The sequence below is a fragment of the Sorex fumeus genome, unplaced genomic scaffold, assembly GCF_029834395.1.
Source record: "Sorex fumeus unplaced genomic scaffold, SorFum_2.1 ptg000014l, whole genome shotgun sequence".
In the NCBI taxonomy this organism is placed as follows: domain Eukaryota; kingdom Metazoa; phylum Chordata; class Mammalia; order Eulipotyphla; family Soricidae; genus Sorex; species Sorex fumeus.
In genome coordinates this window covers 37,479,381-37,500,068 of record NW_026606071.1, presented here as the reverse complement: position 1 = coordinate 37,500,068, position 20,688 = coordinate 37,479,381, and the positions used below count along the sequence as shown (strand labels likewise).

Here is a 20,688-nt window from a genome sequence, read left to right as displayed (position 1 = left end):
CCATTAATCCTCGTATAAGAGATTACTAACATGTTGTTAAAGGTTCTCACTTTATTTTCATTTTTATTTTATCTTTTAAGTTGAATCACCATGGGACACACAGTTACAAAGTTGTTTCTGATCAGGTTTCAGTCATACAGTGTTCCAGTAACCATCCCTTCACCAGTGTACAGTTCCCACCACCAGTGTCCCTGGTTCCCCCTCCCCTCCACTCCCCACCCCAAGCCTGTCTCTGTGGCAGACACTTCTCTCTCTCTCTCTCTCTCTCTCTCTCTCTCTCTCTCTCTCTCTCTCTCCTTTTGGGTATTATGGTGTGCAGTACCAGCACTGAAAGGTTATCTTGTATTTCCCTTTACCTCCTTGCAGTCCTCGATTCTTTTCCAGAGTGATCTTTTCCAACTATCAGTGTCACGGTTGATCCTTTCTCTGTCCTAACTGTATTTTCTCATTTCATAATCCTAGCATCAACTCTTACAAGTAGGAACTATTTTACTTCCTCTCCCTTCCTTCCCCCCTCCCCTCCCCTCCCCTCACCCCCTCTCCTCTCCTCTCTTTTCGGCTTTTTGGCCGCACCTCGTGGTGCTCAGGACTTATCGGCTCTCCACTCAAGGATCACTCCTGGAGATGCTCAGGGGACCGTGTGTGGTGCTGGGGATCAACCCCAATCGAGCACATGCTAGGCAGATGCTTAATCCTCTGCACCTTCTCTGCGTCCCACATTTTATCTGTTCTATAGAAAGGAAATTGAGATTCAAAGAGGCGAAGTCCCCTAGCCAAGGCCAAGGGCTCTTCCTCTCCCAGCTCCACCTGTGGTGACTCTCGCCCCTCCCATGGTCCTTCTCCTCTGGGCTCTTACCTGTTCCTGTCACCAGGCAGGCATGGGCTGCATTGCCTTCGTTCAAGACCTTTAACAGTTGTCCAGGATTAGTGGGAGCCTGGGAGTCTGATCCTGAAAGAGGGAAGAGCATGAAATACTGGGAGCACTGATGCTTTATCTTCCGAAAAATTGAGACCGAGTGCCTGGAGGAATAGCAGAAGGGGTTGGAGCACCAGCCTTGGGAGCAGATGGTCATGGGTTCAAACCCCCCGGGCACCACATGAGCACAATCCTGGCCACTTGTGATTCCAGCCCATCCTGCAGTCGGAGGCATGCAGGCACCCCCAAGAGAAGGTGTGTATGACCCTGACGAGCACCACGGCTAAGCAGATGTGGGAGATCCCGGCTAGGAGTGGGGTCCCCAGAAAGCGTGTGTGTGAGCACTGTAGCAACGAGAACATCTGTGTTTAAATCCAGAGAGTGACCCCAGCACACTCGGTAATGGCCAGAGGACAAGTGCCGGGTGTTCCCACTCATCTGGGGACAGGGAATAAGATGGCAGGAGACCAGAAGGCAAGCCCACTGTCTAGAAATAGCCCAGTGTCACATCTCTGCCACATCTTCCCAGGTGGGCAGGGTCCCCATTCTGCCTGAAGCAGCCTCCCACGCAGAAAGAGCCCCGCTCAGCAACTGAACCTCATCAGACTGCCAGGCGTGTCCACTTTGTCCACTTGCCCATGATCTACAGTTCCTGGACACCTGGGAACTTCCTAGTACTGTCAGCCCAGTAGGGTCACTGCACTTCTGATAGAAAAGTCGCACAGAAGCCTACCCAGCTCAGTGAGCCTCAACAAGAGCCCAGAGGGCCCCGCCGGCACCAGCCAGCACAGCGGGTCCTCAGACAATGACCCAGTGACTTAGCATGAGATAAAACAATGAACACAAACTGACTCTTACCGATATAAGGTGTTGTTTTTTTTATTTTAATTTTTTATATTTGTTCTTAAAAACCTTTTTTTTTTTTAAATTGAATCACTGTGAGATACAGTTAGATGTTTGAGTTTCGGTCATACAGTGATCAAACACCCATCTCTCCACCGGTGCACATTTTCCACCACCAAAATCCCTAGTACCCCGCCCCTCAACCTCAACCCTCCCCCTGCCTGTGTGGCAGACAATTTCCATAATACTCTCTCTCTATGTGATTACATTCAGTAAATTTCGACACCAGTCCCACCATTATTATTTGGAATTTTCCCAACACCACTCAAAAATGCCGAAAAGGCAATGCCAGACAATTTATTTTGTATTGCTTGTTATGAATAGCATAAGATGTCACCCAGCCGAGAGAGCGGCCACACACTCCTGGAATTCTAAGATTTTAAATAATTAGAGATCAGCAAGCTGCTTGGTTCCGAGTTTCTTTTGTGTGTCTCTGGTTTATGACTGTTAAGGAGTTTAAGTAGTAGCCGGGAGCAGTTGGTGGGTGTCATCTCAAGGTTCCATAGGGCAGGGGGATGAGAAGGGCCGGTCCAACCCCCCATCCCGTGAGGCCTGGCGTTTGCCATTACTACTCCCGCGTAACTGGACTTCTCATTGGGTTCTGGAAGATGGCGGCCACCAGGATTCCTAGGGCCAGGCAGAAGGACAGCACCTGCTCCTGCCTGGAGTTGCCTGGTGAAAGCAGCATATTGCAAAGTCCGAAGGCGTCTCTGCAGCGAGCTGCTCAGTTCCGAGATTCTCTTGTTTGTCTACTGATCTAAGTGTTTTGTTTGTTTTGTTTTTTGGGTTTTTTTTGGGGGGGGGTCACACCCAGCGATGCACAGGGGACACTCCTGGCTCATGCACTCAGGAATTACTCCTGGCGGTGCTTGGGGGACCATATGGGATGCTGGAATCGAACCCGGGTCGGCCACATGCAAAGCAGAGGCCCTACCCGCTGTGCTATCACTCCAGCCCCTGATCTAAGTTTTGATCACTCCATTTGCCTTTGTGTCACTGCTAATATGAAGTCGATTTACTTATGCCTGCAAGGGAGTAGGTTAGGGTGCTGGGTGGGAAACTTGGGACATTGGTGGAGGGAAGGTCACACTGGTGGTGGGGATTGGGGTTGGGAACTTTAAGGCCTGTGACAGCTGTATTAGGAACAACTTGGTAAATCATGGTGTTCTACTAAAAAAAGTAAATAAATTTTAAAAATTATTTTAAAAGATCCTAAAAGATAAGACCGTGAAGGGAGCACTAATACAGCGGGCAGAGACTTGTCCACAGGCCACTGTGTAAGCCCAGATCCCTCTTGTCACCCAGAATGAAACCGACCTATAGACATTCCTCATCCCTCCCTCCCCCGTGTCTTTTAGGTCACTAACTAACCTCTCTGTCTATCCTGTGGATTTGCCATTTCTGGATGTTTCTAGAACTTTAAGTTGAAAGTTTATCCCCATCTGGACTAAGGCCCCATTCAAGAAGTTTGAGAAGTTTCAGGGCACATGGAAGTGGCAGGGGGAGGCAGCTGAGTCATGGGGATGTTCACTCCCGACTGCCGGCAAGACTTTGCTGTTATACCCCTTCACAATATGTGGGCCTTCCCCTTTCTTTTCTTTTTTTTTTAACTTTTAATTCATTTAATTAATATTGAATCACCATGAGATACAGTTATAAGCTTTCATGTTTGAGTTTCAATCATACAATGATCAAAGACCCATCCCTCCACCAGTGTACATTCTCCACCTTCAATGTCCCCAGTATGCCCCACCATTTCCAGCCCTCCCCCTGCCTCCATGGCAGACAATTTCCCCCATATTCTTTCTCTCAGCTAGAGCAATAGCACAGAGGGTAGGGCATTTGCCTTGCACGTGGCCGACCCGGGTTCGATTCCTCTGTCCCTTTTGGAGAGCCCGGCAAGCTGCTGAGAGTATCCCACCCGCACAACAGAGCAAGTTCCTCGTGACGTATTCGATATGCCAAAAACAGTAACAACAAGTCTCACAATGGAGACGTTACTGGTGCCCGCTTGAGCAAATCGATGAACAACAGGAGGACAGTACTACATTGGGGGCGTTATGGTTTGCAATACAGATACTGAGAGGTTATCACATTTGGTCCTTTATCTATTTTCAGCACACATCTCCCATCCCGAATGATTCCTCCAACCATCATTGTCTTAGTGATCCCCTCTCTATTCCAGCTGCCTTCTCCCCCAGGTCATGAGGCAGGCTTCCAACTATGGGGCAATATTCCTGGCCCTTGTGTCTACTGTCCTGGGGTGTCAGTCTCATATTATGTTATTTTACATTCCACAAATGAATGGAGTCCTTCTACGTCTGTCCCTCTCTTTCTGACTCATTTCACTTGGCATGATACTCTCCATGGCCATCCACTTAGAAGCAAATTTCATGCCTTCATCTATTCTAACATCTGCATAGTATTCTATTGTGTAGAAGTACCAAAGTTCCTTTCACCAGTTGTGATGAGCCTTCCTCTTTATCCAGATGCATGGTAAACTGCTGACAGATCAATGGGAGAGGGGCTGTGCTCCCACCCCTCCTAAAAAAAAGGTTTCCTCCATTGATACCTGTATCCGTACTTCATGCCTTGAAGGCGTGCTGCAGGCCGTTGTGTGGGCAAACCACATTTTTGCTCTTGGTTGGGTTCTATGAATAATACTACCATGATCATTCACATCCATATCTTTTTTTGTATAGCCATGTGTTTTTAAGTCTCTAGGGTCTCCACCTAGGATTGCAATTTCTGAGTCTTTTTTGCAATGAGTAGCTACACTGAGGGTTTTTTTTTTAACTGGCAAATTGTTTTTCAGAATAGTTTCTTTTTGATTAGTATACTTTTGTGGGGGGGGCGGGGAGCACCGCCAGCCATGCTCAGAGCTTACTTCTGGCTCTGTGCTCAAGGACCACTCCTGATGATGCTCAGGGAACCATAAGTGGTGCTAGAATTCAAATCAGGCTCTGCCATGTGCAAGGCAAGTTCCCTGCCTCCTGTACTGTCTCTCCAGTCGCTATTCATTCACTTTTGAAATCAAAGTTTAAGGTGCACATTGATTGAATTATGCCAGTTGCACAGCTGGCCTGGCCGAGCCAGGTTTGATTCCTCCGCCCCTCTTGGAGAACCCGGCAAGCTACCAAGAGTATCTCACCTGACAGCAAGGCCTGATGAGCTACCCGTGATGTATTGAATATGCCAAACACAGTAACAACAAGTCTCACAATGGAGACGTTACTGGGCACTCTCCAGCAAATCGATGAACAACGGGAGGACAGTATGCCTAAATCTAGAGTTTGAAGATTTTTGTTTTATTTTGGGGCCACGCCCGGCAGTGCTCAGGGCTTACTTTGGGCTCTGCTCTTAGGGATCACTCCTAGCAGAACTCAACCATTTATGGCGCCAGGAATGGAAAGATAGTACAGCAGAGAGGGTGCTTGCCTTGCATGTGGCCAGCCTGGGTTCGGTCCCTGGAACCCTATATGGTTTCCCCCCTCACCCCACCAGGATTGATCCCTGAGCACAGAGCCAGGAGTAAGCCCTGAGCACCGCCAGGTGTGGCCCCCCAAAACAAGCACTGTAGCACTGTCCTCCCGTTGTTCATCGATTTGCTCGAGCGGGCCCAGTAACATTGTGAGACTTGTTGTTACTGTGTTTGGCATATCGAATACGTCACAGGTAGCTTGCCAGGCTTTGCCATGCGGACGAGATACTCTCGGTAGCATGCCTCAAAGAAAACAAAACTAAACAAAAAACCCATATGCAGTGCCGGGGATAGAATTGACGTCTGCTGCGTGCAAGGCAAGCGTCCTTCTCGCTGCAATATCGCTTCAGTAAATTATTACAAAATGAATCTGATGGTACCATTAGCATCAAACCAAGAACAACTTGCTGTTCAGTATTTTGTGTCTGCCCCCTCCCACCTCTGCTCGCTTCTCGTGCAATCAATAGGCAAGTCATGGCAATGATGGGACACTCACTTCTGTAAGGGACAGCCACTCATTCATGTCTGACCTCATTGGTGCAGCTAAACATCTGTGGAATTCACCCCTGCAGTTTGCCAGTTCCCATAGTTCATTTTGTTTCTGCATGGTATGTCGTTGGGCTGGAGCGATAGCACAGCGGTAGGGCGTTTGCCTTGCAAGCTGCTGGCCTGGCCAAGCCAGGTTCGATTCCTCCGCCCCTCTCGGAGAGCCCGGCAAGCTACCGAGAGTATTTCGCCCGCACGGCAAAGCCTGGCAAGCTCCCCGTGAGGTATTTGTTATGCCAAACACAGTAACAACAAGTCTCACAGTGGAGACATTACTGGGCCCGCTTGAGCAAATCGATGAACAATGGAAGGACAGTGCTTGCAGTGCTATGGTACGTTGTTGTCTTACTTGCCACAACCAAATATTTATCCGTGGCTGTCAGATGCATCCAGGGAACGGTTCTTGCATCATGGTGTGTGTGTGTGTGTGTGTGTGTGTGTGTGTGTGTGTTAGCAGGTGCTGCTGGAAGCTCTCCAGAGTGGGGCAGCATCTGGTGTCCTTTGTCCTTGTACAATTTCCCATAATTACAGGTCATTATGACCAAGCCTTTGATCAATTCTTTATCAGGTATCTGTTATTTTCTTCTCATTTAATATTAGGGGTGGGCTAGCGCGATAGCACAGCGGTAGGGTGTTTGCCTTGCATGCAGCCAGCCCGGCTGAGCCGGGTTCGATTCCTCTGCCCCTTTCGGAGAGTCCTGGCAAGCTACAGAGAGTATCTCACCCACACGGCAAAGCCTGGCAAGCTCCCCGTGATACATTCAATATGCCAAAAACAGTAACAAGTCTCATGATGGAGACATTACTGGGCCCGCTCGAGCAAATCGATGAACAACAGGAGGACAGTGCTATAGTGCAGTGTTATAATATTGGGGAGGGGGGGCAGAGCAGTGCTTGACAATCCCCGGGTACTGGCTCTATTTGGCCTAGATGGGCCAACGCCTGGGCCCAGAGAGGCTAGGTTAGCAGGGTCACACCTGGCGGTTACTGAGTCACCATTCAGTGCTCAGGATCCAATGAGAAACCTGAAGGACCAGAGCGATAGTACAGCAGGGAGGCTGTTTGCCTCACACACGACCCACTGGGGTTCAAACCCCAGCACCCAAGCCCCTCCAGAAGTGATCCTGAGCACAGAACCAAGAGTAAGCCCTACGTACCTCTGAGTGTGGCCCTCAAAGCAAAAAAAAAAGGGGAAAAAAATTTTAAAAAAGAAAATTAAGCGAACAAATGAGGAACCTGGAGAGAGAGTACAGGGTTAGTACACACATGCAAGGCAAGTTTTGCCTATTATTATAATTATCATTCCTGCTGTTATTAGCTTTGTGGCCACACACAGCCATGCACCGGGCAATCCTAACTCTGCACTCAGGAAATCACTCGTGGCAGGTCGGGGGGGTGGGGGTGGGGGGGAGGGTGCATAAGGGGTGTTGGGAATTGAACCTGGGTTGACTGCATGCAAGGCAAGTGCCTTCCCTGTTTTACCATCTACCAGTTCTCAAGACTTTTAATTTTCTTTAAATGTTTTTATTTTGGGGCCGCATCCTGCAGTTTCCTTCAGGGGTCATTCCTGGCTCTGCACCCAGGAATCTCTCCTGGTGGGACTCGGGGAACCTTATGGGATGCCAGGGTTTGAACCCAGGTTGGCCGTGTGCAAGGCAAGTAGCCTGCCCACTGTCCTATAGCTCCGGCCCCAAAGTTCTTCGTTTTTAACGTAGTCTATAACCAGTGTGTATAGACTACGTAAAAAACGGAACCGGAGAAAAAAGCACAGTGGGACCAACCCAGGTTCTATCCTCGGCACCACATCTAGTCCCCCAGCACTGGCAGGAGTGATCCCTGAGCACCAAGCCAGGAGTCATCCCTGAAGACTACTAGGTGTGGGCCCCCTCCCTCACCAACAGAACAAACCAAAAACCAACCTAAGACCGTGGATGTTCTGATAGTGTGTGTTTGTGGGGATGGGATGTCAGGCCAGAGAGTGAGAGCTCCAAGGATGGAGAGGAAGCCCGAAGGGAAGGGAAGGGGTGGCGGGCAGGGCAGGGGGAAGGCAGGGAGGGGGTGTGGGCAGGGTGCCCCGAGATCACAGCCATCTCGGCTGTGTTCCCAGCTGTCTAGCGTGTAATCTGGAGTGAAAGAAAATCCCTGAGGTGCTAGAGGTCTTACAAAGAAGACGCCCCTAAATCAACCCCGTGCCCCACTGGCCCGGCCAACTGTCCTCTCTTCTCCCCAGAAACTCAAGCGCTCCCGCCCCCAAGCGCTGTCCCCGCACACACGACACGGGTCAGCTCAAGGGCGTTGGCAGCTTCATGCCTGTCTTCAAGCAGATGTTGCATGGTTGTTCTTCACGCGCGTACATGCATGTGTGTGTGTGTGTGTGTATGTGTGTGTGTGTGTGTGTGTGTGTGTGTGTGTGAGTGGATGAGGAGAAGTTTGGGTCATCCCCCGGAGGTTACCCAGGGCTGCATCCTCTGACTCACTGCTGGGGCATCGCTCAAAGAGATACCCCTAGTGGTGCCAAGGATGGACCCGGGCTGAGCATCTGCTGTGCCAGTCTGCACATCGCACTGATTCTCAGGCCCCCTTTACCCTTTCCTTTCAACATTTTCATTTCTTTGCCTTGCCTTCTTCCGCCAGTTAGTGCCTGAGACCAGGGTTCACAATAGGCTCATCTGTGCGTCTGGCAGGCATCGATCGCATGACTGGTGGCGGTGCCTGCTCCCTTGGTCTCCATCCTCCCCTGGAGCTTGCCCACCGGCGCCACAGTGCGCCCAACTGGGTGCTGCCAGGAGTCCCGACCCCAGAGGCACAGGGACTTTGCTTGGCTCCTGTGGGCGGCACCGGGGAGTCGAACTTGCAGCCTCACGCATGCCAGGCAGGCGCTGGGAGCCGTCGCTCCATCCCGCCTCCTCTTCCCGGCTCCCCGGGGTGCTTTTCTCTCTGATCTTCTGCCTTGTCGAGTGATGTGAAGGGGGGGGTCGAGGCGAGCTGGCTGGCATAAGAGACCGTTGAGCTGCCTTTCCTGCAGGCGGCCCACCCACGCCCCATCCCCGCGGCCCCCCGAGGCTGGGGAGCACTGTCCCCCGATCCCGGGCCCCACCCCACAGGAGGCGCTTGTCCTCCTGGACGAGCAGGAGGAGAAAAGAGAGGTAGGAAGGTGGAGGGAGGGTCACTCCTGCCCTCTGAGGGGGCTTCCACAGACCCCCACCACCACTCCCCGCAGGAAACCGCTTCCGTCCCCTAAGCCCCGCGCCCTCGCCGCGTCGCCTCCAGACGAGAAAGCTGCGGTTTGTGCTGGGGCCGGGTGGGGCTTGGGGGATCGTTGGGCTCTGGCCCCCGGCAGGGGAGGGGGGCTGAGGGGGCGCCCAGAGGGTCCCCGCCTGGCCTGTGCTGCTGGCTTGTCACCTTGAGAAGTCCCACCTTGTCTCGCAAGCCTCCTCGGAGAGGCAGCCCCCACAAAGGGCTCTTATGCGTGGTCGCCCCTGCTCCCCCCTCCACTTCCACTCCCTGCCCCATTATTTTTCTTCGGGGGCAGAGCCCAGGGGCCTTCCTGCTCTGGCTTGGAGGAGTGGGATGCAATTTTTCAAAGGGGAACCAGAGGCCAGAGGCGCTGCCCTCCACGCGTTCCCCCCCTCCCCAAGAGCTCTGGCTTGAGGGTTGCTAGACCCTAAGGAGGACTCTCAAGCAGTCAGGTGAGCCTCCTGACCTAGAGGGCTTCCTGTCTGTGCCCCGCACCCCTCAGCCCTGCAGCCTAGAGCGGAGCTTGCTCTGCAGGCCACCGACCCGGGTTCAATCCCTGGCACCATCACATAGGGTCTTCTGAGCCGGGAGTGATCCCCGAGTGTAGAGCTGAGTGTGGGCCAAAAACAGATGGATAGACCAACAGACTGAGAGACACAGAGAGAGAGAGAGAGAGACAGACAGAGAGAGACAGAAACACAGAGAGAGACACAGAGAGAAAGAGAAACAGAGAGACAGAGAGAGAGTGGGTCAAAACCACACGTAAACAGAGAGAGACAGAGAGACAGAAAGAGACAGAGAGAGAAAGAGACAGAGAAGAGAGGCAGAAACAGAGAGGAGAGAGGGAAGGAGGGAGCAGGCCTGCTGGGAGTGTGACTGACCTGGGCACCTCCTCTGGGGGTGGGAGGTGGGGAAGGTCACTTAGGGGGACTAGATGTTACATCTGTCCTTGGGGCTGGCATGAGGGGAGGTCCCCATTCAGCCCCTTCCTAGTTGTGACCTCAGCCCGTCCCTTGCCTCTCTGGCTGTTTCTTTCTCCGAGACAGAGAAAAATGATTTTGGAGCAGCAAAGTGCTCCTTCTAGGGCCAGACCCATAGTATAGTGGGCAGGGCGCCCGACCAACCTGGATTTGATGCCCAGCACCACCACGTGGAGTAATGCCTGAGCACAGAGCTAGGTGCAAACCTTGAGCATGACCAGGTGTGACCCCCCCCCCACACACACACCCTCCCCCCCCCACATGCACAAATGCTTTTCCTGATCTCTAGCACAAGAGAAAAATCCCACATGTCCAGCTTATGAGTGTTCCTCTAATATGATTCCAACCTTTTCGTTTGCATTCTGTTTATTTCCCTCTTTGGAGGTCATCACCCAGCCAGTGCTCAGAGGCAGCTCCTGGCCCAATGCTCAGGGCCTCATTCTCCTGCACACAAAGCCTGTGCTCAAGCTACTGAGCTGTCTCTCCGGCTGGTACTACTGTTGTGTGCCTGCAAGTACTCCCTCAGCATCCCCACCACCAGCGCGACACCGTCTTGTCACCTTGGTCGCCAAGCGCCTTCTCGGCCCAAGAGCCCCACCCCACCCTCGGTCTCCGTTCACAGCTGCGAGGGAAGGCCTGGGGGTTGTTGCCACAGGCTCCCGCTTGCTGCAGGGCTGGTTTGGGGGCACATAGGAACCGCGTCGGCTCCCACTGCCTCCTTCGTCACCCAGCCACACAACCTGACAGACTGGGCCTCTCCCACCGCCAGGAGAGTCCAGGACGGGAGAAGCAATCCCAGACTCGAGCTGGAGAGAGAACACGGCGGGTAGGCGGCTTGCCTTGCACACAGCCCACTCGGGGGTTCAACCCCCCGGGTCCCCTGAGCCCCACCAGGCCTGATCCTTGAGCACTGTGGGGTGATTCTTCCCCCCACTCTAAATGCACTGCACTGTAGCACTGCCCTCCCATTGTTCATCAGTTAGCTCGAGCGGGCCCAGTAACGTCTCCATCGTCTCCATCGTGAGACTTGTTGTTTCTGTGTTTAGCATATCAAATACATCACTGGGAGCTTGCCAGACTTTGCCATGTGGGCGAAATACTCTCGGTAGCTTGCCGGGCTCTCTGAGAGGGGTGGAGGAATTGAACCCGGCTTGGCTAAGTTGTCCATGTGCAAGGCAGACGCCCTACCGCTGTGCTCTCACTCCAGCCCCCCATTCTAAATAAAGGGGGAGGGGGAAGATCCCGGACTGGATCTCAGACTGTTCTGAGTTCTGCATCTCGCCAGTCTCTACTGAGTTTCCAGCAGCTCCTGCCAGATATCTCCAGAACATTCTCCTTCTGGAAGCCAGTCCAGGGACAGTGGTGGAGGGCCTGGCCCAGAGAGCACGCGTGCCCACTGCAAGGCAGGAACAGCTGCAAGTCTATGTTGGCCCACCTGATTTGGGGGAAGGTGGGAGATGAGCTGGTGAGCTGTAAGGAATTTGCAGAATCTGGGGCGCAAGGTGGCTCCGAGCCCCGCCTGCAGAGTGCGCTTCTGGCGCTGAGGCCTTGGGCCAGCCTAGCCCAGCGAGGTCAGCAGGGCAGATGGCCGGGTGGGCCGGGAGGCGTGCAGACCCAAACACAGCCAGGCCAGACCAAACACAGAGGCGATGAGGGGCCTCGGGTCCCCCTCACCGGAGCTCGCCAAGGGCAGCAGGGCCGGGCCCCCTGGGGTGGGGGGTGGGGAGACGCCGTGCCCCTTGCCCAGTTCTCAGGGTTTGGCACAGTTCCCCGAGAGCATTTGGGGGTCTTCTGTGAGGGAGCAGCCTCCAGGTGGGATCGGTGGGAAACTGAAGGGAGGAAGGACCCCGCTGGTAGCCTGGACTTCACCCCCAGACTCCTGCCCCCCGCCCCTTTCTCTGCTCCCCTTACTATTTGTTTGGTTTGGTTGTTTTTGTTTTTTGGGGTTTTTGGTTTTTGGTTTTTGGTTTTTTTGTTTTGTTTTGTTTTTTCACTGTCTCAGATCCTGAGGAAACTGGGCAGTTTCTCCCCTGCAAGCTATCAGAGCCTTGAGAGATGCAGGCCGTGTTTTGTCTGTCCCCTGAGGTGTTCATGGAGCTGTTTGTGCTCTGTGTGTGTGTGTGTGTGTGTGTGTGTGTGTGTGTGTGTGTGTGTGTGTGTGTGTGTAGCTGGAAAGCTAAGCATTCCGCTCCACGAGGAAGAGGGGGAAGTGAGGATGAGCACAAGGCCTTGGAGCATCCCAGAGACAGAAAAGCCGCACGCACCATACAGGGAAAACACTTGCCTTGCACGCAGCTGACCTGAGTTCGATCCCTGGCAACCCCTAAGGTCCCCCTGAGCCCCAGCAGGAATGGTCCCTGAACATGGAGTCAGGAACAAGCCCTGAGCACTGTCAGGTGTGGCCCCAGAACAACAACAACAAAGCAAAAAAAAAACAAAACAGGGCTTGTGGGTCTCAGGGCCAAGTGTCCCTTAGGAGACAGAGGGCGTGGTGCTGTGTGTGTGTTGGGGGGGGAGGCTGGCCGTGTGGCTCCCCGGGCTGGGCTTTGCCTGTCCCCCCTGAGTCATTGAAGCCAAGTGGAGCGAGTGGACCAAACCCAAGCTTCTCTGTCCCACGGGGTCCTGCCCCATGGCCACGCGAAACGAGGGTTTCCCAAAAGAAGGGACAGGCTTCTCTAGGGTCCCCACGCCTCTCACTTGATTCCTCTCCCAACTCTGTGACGCTGCCCGTTTCTCCCACGGTGCCCCCTTAATTATAATCCTCTGTTGCCTGAGTTACACGTCCAGGCGTTTATCCCCCTTTCCCGACCATATCCTTCTTATGTTGTTCCCCCCCCCCCTTCCACTGAAGTGATTTTCACCTGTGACCCCCTTGGAATATCCTGGAGATTCACAGGGGGTCACGTGGCCCTTGGGTGAGAATTGCTGTTCGAGGCCCACAATATAATACAAAGCTTACAAAGCTTGGATTTCCTCCCCCCCTCCCACCCGCTTTTTCCTTTTTTTTTTTTTTTTGTTTGTCTTTTTGGAGCCATACCCTGAGATGCTCAGGGGTTACCCCGGGCTCTGCGCTCAGGAGTTACTCCTGGCAGTGCTCAGGGATGCCGGAAATATAACCTGGGTCAGCCACGTGCAAGGCAAGCATCCTACTCGCTGTAGTGTCTCTTGTTTCTACATCTCTTTGGCTTTGAAGGCAGGAGGCAGGGGGTGCAGGGCAGGAAGTTGGGTCACAACCCAGGTATGCTCTGGGGGCTATTTCTGACTCTGTGACACTTCTGAGTCTGGGGGTACCCACATCCCAACCCTACTCTTACTTTCCTTCCTCCTCCTCCTCCTCCTCTTCCTCCTTCTCCTCCTCCTCTTCCTCTTCCTCCTCCTCCTCCTCCTTCTTCGTCTTCTTCTTTTTTCTCTTCTTCCTCTTCCTTTTGGACCATACTCAATGATGCTCAGGAGTTACTCCTGGCTGTACACTCAGAAATCACTCCTAAGGGTGCTCAGGGTACCATGTGGGGTGCTGGGGATAGAAACCAGGTTGGCCACATGCAAAGTAAACCTACCCGCTGGGCTATTCTCCAGCCCCTCTCCCCTTTCTCTTTGAATCTCATTCCTGGCAGAGCTCAGGATACCACCTCGAATGCCAAGGATTGAGCCCCTATGGGCTGCAGGGTCCCCTTCTCCTCTTAGACCCTTCTGCTTCCAGATTTGGGCCTGTCCTCTGAACCAGGGTTCATTGCAGTAGTCGTTGACTTAGGGGTTTTAATTTAGGTTTTGGGGAGGTCACCCCTGCCTTATCCCCTGCACACCCTCCAGCAGCAGTCCTGTTGCTCACACCTTCAAATTCAAATAACTCCAGAACCTGAGCCCCTCAGTGACTCTGCTGCAGCCCCCTGGCCGTGGTGGCACCCACCTGGTTACTGGAGCCGTCTCTGACCTTCTCCTCACTTGCATCACAGGAGTCACTTAAAAAAAATGGAAATTGGGAGCTGGAGGGATGATAGCACAGTAGGAACGGGGCTTGCCTTGCACGCAGCCCACCCAGGTTTGATCCCCAGAACCCCACGTGGTCCCGCCATCCCCGCCAAGGGTGATCCCTGAGTATAGAGCGAAGAGTAAGCCCTGAGTACTGCCAGGTGTGGCAGTGAAAAACAAAAACACAGCAGCAAAAGAAACTGGAAATCCGGGGCCAGAGAGATAGTCTGGGAGTTAAGGTGCTCGCCTTGGCATTAGAGTGAGTTGGAACCCTGGCACCACACTCAGTCCCCTGAGCACTGCCAGGCATGGCCCCTGAGCTCACCCGGGTATGCCCAAACCACCACCAACACCCGCAAAATCACTTCACTTAATCACTTAACTTCCCGTTAGTCGTCGATTTGCTCGAGTGGGCGCCAGTAACGTCTCCATTTGTCCCTGTCGTGTGCTAGTGTAGCCCAATGGCATCTGTTCGCTCCGGGAACATGAAGGGCCTCAAACCGATCGTTCATGATCTTGACGAAGAAGTCTGACCATCTGGTAGGTGGGCGGCCATGCGGTCTTTTGACATCCCGTGGAATCCAGTCGGTAACAGCTCTAGTCCAGCGGTCGTCTTTAAATCTCATTACGTGACCAGCCCATCTTATTTTTGACACCTTGGCAAATGAGACAGTGTCCCTGATTCTTGATCATCGATGGATGTCAGAATTCCGGATTCTTTCTCTCATTTGAGTGAAACGTGATATTCCAAGCATAGCTCTTTCTATTCTTCTTTGGGAGACCTGAATAGCGTTCTCATCCTGTTTGCGTAGGGCCCAGGTCTCTGAGGCATATGTTAATGCAGGAAGAACAGTGGAATCAAAGAGATGTGCCCGGAGCTGGAGGTTCTTCGTCCTCTTAGCTATTTCTTCGACGCTCTTGAAGGCGTTCCAAGCCGCTCTCTTCCTCCTGCGCAGCTCGGGTGCCAGGTCATTTGTCATGTTGACTTCTAGACCTAGGTACACAGGTGTTGCATTCGGAGATGGTCGTTCCGTTGAGAGCGAATGGGGCATCAGGAACGAGGCTGTTTCTCATAAACATTGTCTTCATAAGATTCAGCTGTAGTTCGACACCCGCAAAAAAAAAAAAAAAAAGAATAAATCCGGTGTTGGAGATAGTCCCGGACTAAGGCGTGTGTTCTGCAGAGGGCCAGCACTGTTCAGTGCCGGATGCTGCACGACACGACATGGTCCCTGAGCACTGCCTGCCCACATCACCAAAGCAGCACCTCCTCTTCCCACCTTGACACTGAACTGCCAGCCTGGCTGCCCGAGAATTGCCAGGAGAGGCCTCGGGGCCCCCTAAGTACCACCTGGAAGGCCCCCTCTAAATATCAGAAGTCAAGGGCCTGGGTGGTCACTCAAAGGGGTGCAGTACATGCCTCCCCCAGGGATACCCCGAATTCAAGCCTTCCCCCAGCACTACCAGACAGCATCCGGGTGGCTCTGGGGAGTCTGAATAGTAAACTGGACCATGTCGTTCTTTCTCGGTGTCCGTGGCCTCCTGTCTTACAACATCACTTCACAGTTTCGAATAGACCCACAGACTCAGGGCTACGTACCATCCCTTCTTTGTAAGGGATGTACGCCATCATAGATTTGAACACCCAAGTTGGGAGTCTTTTTGTTTGTTTGTTTGTTTGTTTTGTGGGTCCACACTCAACTGTGTTCAGGGCTTTTTCTCCTGACTCTGCACTCAGGAATCACTCCTGGCAGTGCTTGGGGACCATATGGGATGCCAGGGAGCAAACCAAGGGTGGCTGCATGCAGGGCAAGTGCCCTACCTGCTGTACTGGCGCTCCAGTTCCCCAAATTGGAATGCTTGTAAGAGAAAGGGGGAAGCCGTGTTATCAAACACCAACAAGCAGCCCGGAGCTCACCCCATCGTCCGCCTGGATCCCCGTCACTCAGTTCCATTCTTGCAGAAGAAACATCACCCTCTCAATTCTCCGTTGAAAATTGCAGGGCCTGAGTCATAATCCAGCAGTCAGCGGGTAGGGTGCTTGCCTTGCATGCAGCCGATCCAGGCTTAAGTCCCAGCACCCCAAACCCCACCAGGAGTAATCCCTGAGTGCAGAGTTAGGAGTAAACCCTGCATAGTGCTGTATGTAACCCAAAAAAACTAGGGAAAAATAATTGAAAAGATAAAATAGGGGCTGGAGCAATAGCACAGTGGGCAGGGCATTTGTCTTGCACATGGCCAACACAGGTTCAACTCCCAGCATCCCATGTGGTTCTCTAAGTACCACCAGGAGTAATTCCTGAGTGCATGAGCCAGGAGTAATCCCTGTGCACCACCAGGTGTGACCCAAAAAGCAAAAAAATAAATAAATAAAAAAAATAATAAATAAATGACAAGAAAAGAAAAGATAAAATAGCAGTTTAAGTACTGAAGAGATGCCTCAAAGGACCGGAGTGCAGCCCATATGGGAACCTGCATACGGGAACCCCAGGTTCCATCCCTGGCATCGCTAAGTCCCCTGAGCACTGAGTTTGAAGTATCCCTTGATGAACACTAGGTGTGATCCCCTGAAAAAGGAAACATCACGACCTCCCTCCCCAGACTTCTGATGCGTGTACTCACCACTCTTCCACAGTGCTCTTGCCGGCTCTCAGAAATTTTTTATAATCTCTATTTTTTTATCCATGCCCAGCAATGCTCAGGACTACTCCCAGCTCTGTGCTCAGGGTTTGCTCACATTTGGTGGTTTCTTGGGGGACAATGTGGTGCTGGAGGGGGAACTGGGTCTTCTGCATGCCAAGCCAGCCCTGAGTCTGCCCAACTGTCTCTCTGGTCCTGAGGGTCTTATACCAGAGCTGGTTCTCCCCAGTCTAGAAGAGAAGAGGGGATTGGCTCTAATTTCCTGGGTTCAGTGCACTAGATCCCCAGCATCTAAAACATCTGTGTCACTGTCTGCAGTCAGTCAGAAATGTTCAACATTTTTGGGATGGGGTCTAGGTGAAGCCTTTCTCCTTGGAGTTTCCTTCCTAAGCCACTTTATTTTGTTGTTTCTATTAATTTTGATAACACTTTGGCAGTTTGTGGCCTTGATAAAAGTTTTCTGATGTGCTCTTAACCCCCGGGGGTGGGGGGCGGAGGGGGTGAGGGGCTAATGATGAAGATGCCTGGATGATGGTGTAACAGTTCATGTCAGGGCTTTGGGGATGCTCCGAAGCTGGGTACCAGAACAAAAGAGGGAAAGTTTGGGAGGCTTTGGGATGTCTCTCTGGGTCTGTCCAGTCTGTGGCCTCTGTCTCTGGGCTCAGCAGTGGAGAGCAGACTATCAGGGTACCATCTGGATCGGGGAGCAGAAGCCCGTCTGGACCATTTGAGTGAGGGGTTTTGTTTGTTTGGTCTGTTTTGGAGGGTTGCTGTTGTTTCGGGGTCACACCCAGTGATGCTTGGGGTTACTCCCTGCTCAGTGTTCAGGGATCGCTCTCGGAGGTTCTTGGAGGGGCACGTATTGCCTGGGGCAGAGCCCTCAGCCCACGGGAGCTGGTGTCACCCACAGAGAGGGGAGTGTCACCCCCGTGGAACGGGGTTGGGAGGCAGTAGGGAAGCCAAGCCTAGAAGTTTCAGTCACTTCCGTTTTCCTAAAGCTTCTGACCTGACCGCTGGAGAGCAGAGGCCAAAGTCCCAACACATTGGAGTCAGGAGAGACCCACAGTGCTGGTGGTGGTTGAAAAGCCACCGCATGTTCGGGCAGTCGTGAGTGGGTCCTCAGAGCCCAGGTCAGTTTGGCAGAACACCCTGCCCACCCCTGCATCCTCAAAGTCACAACTTCTATTTCTATTTTTTTTTTTTTTGGCTTTTTGGGTCATAGTCAGCAGTGCTCAGCACTTACTCTTAGCTCAGAAATCACACCTGGGAGGGTTCAGGGGACCATATGGGGTTCCAAGGTCAGGCGATGCTCAGGGTTTACTCCTGGCTCTGCACTCAGGAATTACTCCTGGCAGTGCTTGGGGGACCATATAGGATGCCGGAGATCGAACCCCAGTCAACCATATGCAAGGCAAATGCCCTCCGCACTGACTCCTGGCTCTGTGCTCAGGGATCACTCCTGACAGGGTTCAGGGGTCCCTTGCACACAGCTGACCTGGGGATCAAACCCAGGTCAGCTGTGTGCAAGGCAAAAGCTGCTGTAGTGCCTCTCAGCCTCTCCTCTTTTACTTTTTTTGGGATGTGGGGAGCCACACCAGCAATATTCAGAGTTTGCTCCTGGCTCTGTGCTCACGAATCACTCCTGGTGGTGCTCAGGGGACCATATGGGATGCCAGCGATGGAACCCAGTTGGTCACGTGCAGAACAGGCACCCTCCCAGCTATGCTGTACTCCGGCCCCTCACCTCTTTTCTTCATTGACCAATCTTTGGTGTCCAGGTGCGTGGCCCTTCGGGGAGGGCAGCTTCATGCCCCTCAGATTGTGACCTGGTCCCCACCCCTGTCAGGAATAACTGTAATGAAAATCGTCATCAGTGCAGCTCAGGGCCACATTGGCACCCCTTTGGAAGAAGGAGACGCGTGCGGGGTCTATGAGTGCAGAGCCGAGTGTTTAGGGACAACTTGGGGGCTGGGTCCTGCTGCCTTTCAGGGACTCCTCTGCGGCATCCTTGCTGCTGGCTTTCTCTCGGCTGCAGCTTCTCGAAACCGTCCTGAGTTCTATGCCAGTGCTGCCAACCCTTTCTCTGAGGGTTCAGCCTGACTGACGTCCCTGGCTGCTCTTCCCTACAGAAGCTCCCAGAGGTCTGCAGCATTGGGGACGGAAGACCCTTCGTGGAGAACCTGCAGGGCCTGTATGTGGCGGTCGCCCAGCGAGAGGTCCAGGGGATGCTGAAGCCCGAAGACCCAGGTGAGTGACTTCCCAGCACCGGGTCAGGGACCCGGAGGGAGGAGGCTGGAATTGGGCAGGGGGGTCTCAGTTTGTGTTTCTCATGGTCTGGGAGTAACTGAAAATAAGTCAGGCACTTGCCATGGATGCGGGTTTGGTCCCCTGCGCTGCAGGAATGGTTCCCGAGTGCTGAGTCAGGCGTGACCCCTGAGTATCACTGGGAGTGTGGGAGTACCCCCTCCCCCGAATAAAAGGAAAGAAAACCAGTCCTTGTCCTTAGCCCTATACCAAGAGTCCCTCAACTCCCATGTGTCTGCCAGGTGAGCCTGTGAGGCTCTAGAACTTTCCATCTTCCCAGCAGTTCCCTCTAAATCACGTGAAACGCTGAAGCGAGTGAGCTGGAGAATCTGATCTGCCTCAGGGCAACTGTCCAGGGCGGGTGTCCAGCCTTCGGGCCTTTCCTGGGGCGGAGGAACATGCTAGAGAGTGGTGACCCCCTGCATGCGAGTGTGCTGGTGAGCAGAGACACACCCCCCCATCACCGCGTTCCCCCAACCTTTCTGTTTTCAGGAGCTACTCCTGGCAGCCCCTCCTGGCCAGGAACCGACAGTGAACTTCCGAAGCCCCCCGAAGAGCCAGACTGCACACCCACACTGCCCCCCACCCTCGGGGAGGAGCCCACGGTGAGTTGGGGACTTTCGGGAGTGGGAATGGTCGGGGTCCCGCAACTAGACATCCCCCCACCCCCACCCCCGCCAGTTGCCACCTTGTGGGGGCTGCCCACTCAGTGTTGAGAGCTGGCCTGTGCCCAGCTTCCAGACCAGGTGGAAAAGTTCCTCCTCCTCCCCTGCCTGCCACCACCACCTCCACCGCAGACCGTCCAGGGGGCCAGTCGTGGAGGGGAGGAACCCCCGCCTGACTGAGCTGGGGCTGCCCACCCCACTAACGTGGTTCCCTCATTCTCCCAGGGAACGCAGAGACCTCAGCTGTCAAAGGCCAAGAGGAAGAAACTCCGGGGACTCTTCAGTTAGTGCGTCCCGTCTCGGCGGCCAAGGCCAAGCCAGGGGACAGACCATCCCCCTGCATCTCAGGAAGGAGCTTCGAGGTGCCAGCATGGAGACACAGGCGGGCAGCCGGTCTGCAGTGGTCCCCACGGTGCCTCTCTTTCAGGTGGCGGAGGCCAGTAGTTTTTCCAGACCCAGGGACCCACCCATGGGCGCTGGACACACCGGCCAGGCCAGCCGAAGGGCAGCGCCAGCCTGGAGCGCGTCTGTGGGGTCCTAAGCCCTTGCCACAGCACCCCGCCCCCAGCCCCAGACCCCTCTTTCACGGGGAATAAAAAGCGCACACACCCTCTTGCTGTAGACATCATTTGGTCCAAGGCACCCACCCTGCCAGCTTTATTGTGCCGACTCCCACCCTGCTGGGCCCTCCAGAGGCCCAGGAGACCCCCGGTCCCATGTTGGCACCCCTTCTCCGGCTTCTCCCCCTACCCCGCAGCAGATTACACCCCAGGAACTGAGACCCCCCCCCCCCCAACAGCGTTCCGCCTGGCCCGTCCACACTGGGCCACTGCTCCCCTCCAGGCATGGATTTGCTCATTTTTCTCTTTCCTTCCACCAAAGATGCAATCAATCGGAGGGGGCCAGAGTGATAGTACAGCAGATAGGGAGTTTGTCTTGCATGCGGATGCTGGGTTCAAACATCAGTATCCCATATGGTCTCCTGAGCATCGCCAGGAATAAGTCCTGAGCACAGAGCCTGAAGGAAGCCCGACCTTTGGGGGTGGT

The 20,688-nt window shown here is 53.6% G+C and overlaps 1 protein-coding gene across 1 annotated transcript in view; it reads left to right on the top strand.

Moving 5' to 3' along the window:
- NHEJ1 (non-homologous end joining factor 1) overlaps positions 1 to 20,199 on the top strand; it is a 117,711-nt gene extending 97,512 nt beyond the window's left edge. The window contains exons 6-8 of the mRNA XM_056111717.1: positions 18,802 to 18,919; positions 19,469 to 19,581; positions 19,867 to 20,199. Of these exons, the coding sequence (XP_055967692.1) occupies positions 18,802 to 18,919; positions 19,469 to 19,581; positions 19,867 to 19,929 (294 nt within the window). The 3' untranslated portion in view covers positions 19,930 to 20,199. The remainder of the gene's footprint in view (positions 1 to 18,801; positions 18,920 to 19,468; positions 19,582 to 19,866) is intronic.
- Positions 20,200 to 20,688: the final 489 nt, after the last annotated feature.